Source organism: Thunnus maccoyii, chromosome 9 (assembly GCF_910596095.1).
Source record: "Thunnus maccoyii chromosome 9, fThuMac1.1, whole genome shotgun sequence".
Classification (NCBI taxonomy): Eukaryota; Metazoa; Chordata; class Actinopteri; order Scombriformes; family Scombridae; genus Thunnus; species Thunnus maccoyii.
Window position 1 is genome coordinate 17,337,158 of NC_056541.1, and position 6,000 is coordinate 17,343,157.

At 37.1% G+C, this 6,000-nt stretch overlaps 1 protein-coding gene across 2 annotated transcripts in view; it reads left to right on the forward strand.

Moving 5' to 3' along the window:
- LOC121903744 (pikachurin) overlaps positions 1–4,761 on the forward strand; it is a 28,456-nt gene extending 23,695 nt beyond the window's left edge. For both annotated transcript variants that reach the window (XM_042421082.1, XM_042421083.1), the window contains 4 exons: positions 112–255; positions 835–918; positions 1,604–1,707; positions 2,619–4,761. In XM_042421082.1, coding sequence (XP_042277016.1) covers positions 112–255; positions 835–918; positions 1,604–1,707; positions 2,619–2,770 — 484 coding nt within the window. In that variant the 3' untranslated portion in view covers positions 2,771–4,761. The remainder of the gene's footprint in view (positions 1–111; positions 256–834; positions 919–1,603; positions 1,708–2,618) is intronic.
- The last annotated feature ends 1,239 nt before the right edge of the window (positions 4,762–6,000 follow it).

A 6,000-nucleotide genomic window follows, 5' to 3' on the forward strand; every position in this document is an offset into this window, starting at 1 on the left:
AAGGAGAGGCAAAGATAGGCCCAGATGTTGTCACCTCAAAATAAAGTGAACCTTTCTTTTTAACCTTGCTTGCAGTACTTGGTCAACAGGTAAATGTGTCCTTTTTTTCAGGGTGTCTGGGTCCAGGAACAACCTTTTCATGCGTTTTAAGAGCACAGCCAAGGACGGCTTGTTGCTATGGCGAGGAGATAGTCCAATGAGACCCAACAGTGATTTCCTGTCTATGGGGCTGCAGGATGGTGCACTGATATTCAGGTACTTGTTTGTATGTTTGTGAAAAACATGAAGGACACTTTAACAAAGTTAGTCAGAAAAACTCTAGATGCAGATTTAAGCCCTTTTCTGTGTTCTTCATGCCTCTGACTGCCTGTATTTGCGTACATATATTAAATTCTCTAAATTTTCTGTATTCAACAGCTTTTTCTTGGGGACTTCTGGATCCAGTATAATAAAGAAAAAAGCTGTTATCAAAGCTTATTCATTCATTCTTATTAAAATATCTGGGTTGTAAAAGAATAGTACAAGTCCTGCTCAGCACATTTGCTCTTCCCTGTTCTTTTGCCACAACTGGAGCTAGGGAGGAAAGGGCAGATTTAAACAAGAGAAGAAAGTTTAGTGCAAGAGGGGGATGAAGATGATGAAGAGGGATGCTGATTCCCCCAAAGGGCAGGAAGAGCTAAGCAGCCAGGCAGAGCTAAAAAAAGACCTGGAATCTGAGGCATGACTATGACCTGGAAAAAAAGCAGGATTTATCCAGGCGGAAGTATATAAGTATGAACCCGCTGCAACTACAAACCAGTTAAACTCATTGTATGTGTTTCCATCTTGTTGTAGTTATAACCTGGGCAGTGGTGCGGCTAACGTTGTTGTCAACGGGTCCTTTAACGATGGAAAGTGGCACAGAGTCAAAGCTGTGAGGTAAGCACTGACAAGTCTCTTTGTTTTTTGTTTACTTCTGTCAAATAGATGTCCACTGCAGTGATTAGAACTCATCTACTTTACTTTCACTTGATTTTACATCTAATACTGTGACATTAAAGCTGCATCAACTGATCTGTTGTCCACTTGGGGGCAGCAGAACAAGCTGTAAACACAACATTGACATATTATCACTTTAATATAAAGTTGACATGGTGAACATGTTAGCAAACAGTTGCCTATATACATATCCAGCAGACACAGAGCAACATTACATTCATTTGGAGTTGTGTTTCTAAAGACCGGACAAATGGAAGTCTTACATTTACTCTTTTTTGGTCTCCATCAACACATCAAATATCTCGCTCTTTAGCTGCTAAATGCTCCACTATGTTCAGCTAGTCACTGACTTTGTCTGTCTGTGGTTTGGTGTTGAAAACAGCTGCCTGCTACTACTGGAAACAGGGTTGATAAAACTGCTGAGACTGTGAGCTAAGTGAGCTAAAAGACACTAAAATGCTCTGCAGAGTAAAGGGAGACTGCAGTCGGGTGATAATTGCCTGTGGTTTTGTTGGTTTGAGAAAAACTGTAAAAGCAAAGTACAGCCTTTGAAAGATTTTTGCAATCATAATACCACCTGTGAACTGTTTCTCAAGTTTAATACGTTTACCACTCATGTCTTCAGGGATGGCCAGTCAGGGAAGTTGACAGTCGATGATTATGGAGCAAAGACAGGCAGGTCACCTGGCAAGATGAGACAACTCAATATCAATGGACCGTTATATGTAGGTAAGTGGAGCTCACAACTCATAGCCCCACAAAGTCCTGCATATGTGGGTGTTTCTTCAACTATCGTAATGTTTGTGTCCCTGGAAGAAAAACAAAAACAAAAATGAAGCCAAAAAACAAAAAAAACAGTTCTAATTTTTTATTTTTATTGCACTTTCTTTACACCAAAATGAACATTTAAAAATTAAAATTAAATTTTAACTCAGTCATTATTTTATCACATATCATATAAAAAGTGGCTTTTATGTATGTTTTTTTTGTTTGTTTTTGCAGTATTTCCTTTTGTACCTAAGCTATATTTTCAACATTCAACCCAGTTTAACTTTGACTTTAATATTGATGTAATATTAACTTCAAATACAAATGACACATGAATTTACTGCATTTTAATACAGTATATCATGTGTTGTAAGATATATTAATAAATATTAATATATTTCTGGTAAAAATATGTCTGAAAGACTTTTTGATTCTGTTTTAAACTGTTTCTCATTTAAACAATGAGATAAAATATCTTTAAAATCCTGAAAATTCATGAATTTATATATTTGAGCAGATCAGTGTGAGATTTTCTGAGAAAAACAAATTATGTCACTAATTTTGTTTAAAAACACCTGTTTTGTTGTGTGGTGGAAATGATTATTTCCAGTGAATGCTGGAATAAAATGCAAAAAAAAAAAAAAATTTAAATAATTTTGGCACAATCAATATCAGGAGGTTTTTCTACACAAAATGGAGTAATAAAGCAGATCAATACACTTCTATAAAAATTTTTTAGATTTTCAAAAAAGGACCAAAATGGATCATAGTTGAAGAATTACACATATACTGTATCAAAAAACCATTTAGATGTCTACATATCTATATTCTCTCTCTCTTACGTCTGCTCTCTCTGTATTCTCCCCCTGAAGGTGGCATGAAGGAGATAGCTCTACACACAAACAGGCAGTACATGGGAGGTTTGTTGGGCTGTGTGTCACACTTCACGCTCTCTACTGACTATCACTTGGCACTGGTGGAGGACGCTGCCGACGGCAAGAACATCAACACCTGCTCCAACTAGACTAGTTTCAAGAGCTGGGGGTCTGATTTCAGTACAATTTTCAACTGAAGTGAACACCTCGACCGGCTGATTGAAATTGACCTGCCAGCACCAAACGAGTAACGACTGAAACAATTACATTTCTGTTAAAAGTTGACCATTTCAGAGCTGACACGTATAAGCTCAAACTGGAAAAAAGACTAACATCATTGTTACTTTGAGTAACAAGAACGTTTTTGTTTAAGTGGCTCCTGTGTGAACAGTTTTCAAACCAACTTTCCCCTGCCAAGTTGTAAGATTTATTTTAACAGTAGCAACTTGATGAATTGCTCTGGAAAACAGTTTTGGCCCACAGCAACAGCAAAAATGACCAGAGATCACCAGAGGATTTTACAAAGCACAAGTACTCTGTGAAAGGAGAGAAAAAAGCTTAGCTTTATGGGTAATGAGGGTCTCTGAAAAACCTTTTGAAGGACATTTTTTTCATGGGATGATTCCAATCTTATCTTTATTTTTTTCTACTGCAAATCCTTATTTGATTGCTGGAAGAACCAAGTGATCCGAGGGATCAAGCGTCATCACAAGTTTTTCATGAACCTGACCTAGTGCAGCTAGCAGAGATAAACTTCTTTGTAGAGGATTTTGGTTTGGGGCCCTAGAGGATTTCTGTTCTGTTTTTGTTGTTGTGGCATTTGTATTCTTGTTCGTGATGTGTTTATCAGTCTGTAGACTACTTTTTTAAAGTCTGATTGATGTCAGGTTTTTTTAAGGGTTGCTAGATCTTGAGGGTGAAGATGTTGGCTGCACACAATATTTGTTTCTTTTTACCTTCTTCTTTTAGTATACATGCTCCTTTATCTAAAACTCTCAAAGTAGTCACATGAAAGTCTGACGTTGACACAGTAAAGCAGCCAAAATCCTGGAGAAATTGTCCATGACAGTCTGTTACTATCATTTGACACAGACCACAATACTGTAGACTTCAAGCCTTTAAGTTTAGTTTCTTTGTAGCTTCTGAATATACAATTTCTCTTTTTTTCAGCATCAATACAAGGTTGTCAGTTTATTGCTTTTCCATGCCGAAGCTTTACTCTTAAAGGGATATTCTGCGAATGTTCCATCTACTCTGTATTTAATCAATTATCTTTGGTTATCTTGGTTGTTGTTGCGCTGACAGCAATGTCATAATTAGATAGTTAGTCCATGAGAGGATTCAAAGTTTGAATTCAAAACAAATCCAGAAATAAATCATCACTTATTACATGAGTTTACATCTTCAATTTATTTTAGGAGAATGAAAAACCATTTGTGATCGCCTGTGGCGTTTTTAATAAGTGTGTCAAATCTGAAAAGAATTGCGATTGACATACATCTGTGCACCATCTGACTGTGTAATGGGAATGGACATGAAGTGAAGCGATCCACAACGGGGTGATCAGATGGGTTGATCATCCACTGTACAAAATGTAGCAGATATTGACTGTATACATCTGATGAAACATGTTTATGTAATAGCTGGTAACAATAGACTGTAGAAGAGTTATTGTAGCGTCTGTGATGTCAGCATAATGTTTCGGAGCCTGAAGTTTAGGTCTACGCTTGCTGCCAATTTCATCAGATAATAAAGGCAGATAATACAAAAAGTCAAGTGTGCAAAGGGCTGATCTGGGTGGGAAGAGCAAGCAGGAACCACCATGAGTGTGGCTGAGTGTGGGCACCCTAAAACATACTACTACTCAAGCCTTAATATCCTCTATAATAATCCCTGGAAAATTAAAATGAGCAATTTATGGTCCTAAGTGAGTGTATCCATGTGTCACCATTTTGTAGATGATGAAAGATTGATTGTTGACAAGTTTGAAAGTACACTTTTTGAGGCTTGAAGTCACTCCCCAAAACATGCCACCGATTTCTTTTTTTTAAATTGACATATAAGAAATGCTCACTGTATTTATAATCTATACACTGCAACAGTTGTCTGTCAAAAATGAGACTCTCCAAATGAATGCTAACCAAATAACCTGCTAATTAAATAACTTGTTAACCAAACTTGTTATGGATGTTAGTGCTCTTGACATTTTTATTTTGGGGAATGGTTGTTCGTCGTTTGATCACAATCTGTTTGTATCCCTGATTACACATTTGTAAGGTAACGTTGCATATTCCGGACGGTGTCTGTCTGTCAAGGAATTGAAAAAAAATGTCACAGACTATGCTATTTGATTATAGTATTTTTTTTCCCCAAAGAAACAGATTTTACTTTGACCAGAATTGCAACACAACAAGCTGTTCCCGTTTCATACTGTACGGTCACACAGGACAGGCAGGACGTTCTGAACCTGCTGTGACTGAGGATTGTTTTATACATAAAGAGCGAGATGGAGGTTACAAAACAGCAAGTCATATCATGTCTTAAACAGCTGTCCTAACACTAACTTTTTTGCAAGGCCTGGAAGGAAAAACAAGACGAAATTTTTAATAGAATTGAGGTTAAGTCAAGTCATCAGCAAGAGTCATAAAAGTTGACAAAGGAATGATTCTGCTGCAATCAAGCAATGCTAATGAAAAAACCCCCCCAAAAAACAGAAAAAATGTTGATGTCGACCAAATATACAGTTAAATTGAAAGCTGGTTATTTCACAGCTGACAAACCCACGGTAGCAACAACAAGAAACCTAAGAATTTGGGTTTCTTGACTCCTTATCGGGGCAAATGAGAGACTTAGCTCACTAATGCCTGCTGGTAAAAAAGATTCGAGTAAAAATCGCCTGAAAACAAGAAACTAAAAACATCAGCATTGATTGTTCTTAAAACAGCTTTCACACCTGAGACTGTTGTTTATGACCTGTCTCCTACCAACAGTCAACGCTAGTTTCTTTAAACCATGAAGACAAACTTCCCCTAAACTCATCAACTAGTTGTAACTGCTTAAACTTTGTCATAAGCGTAGCGAGGTCACTGGGATTGAAAGGCACTGACAACAGTACCTATTTTGTCATTTTGGTGTAATACACGGGCGCACTGGAACACAATGTTCTGGAGTCACATTTGATTCCAGTATTTTTACTTTTGTTGTGTTTCTTTTTAAATCCTGGCATTATTCCCTTTCTGATGGTCTTTTCAATCATGGCTACGAGTTATGACATTACATTTCAGAACACTCCCATTTTGTGACATCCATGTGGCTACAACATTTTTCTATTGTGCTTTGAAAATAGGGCAGTTTGATGCATTTTTGTGAGCTACAATTC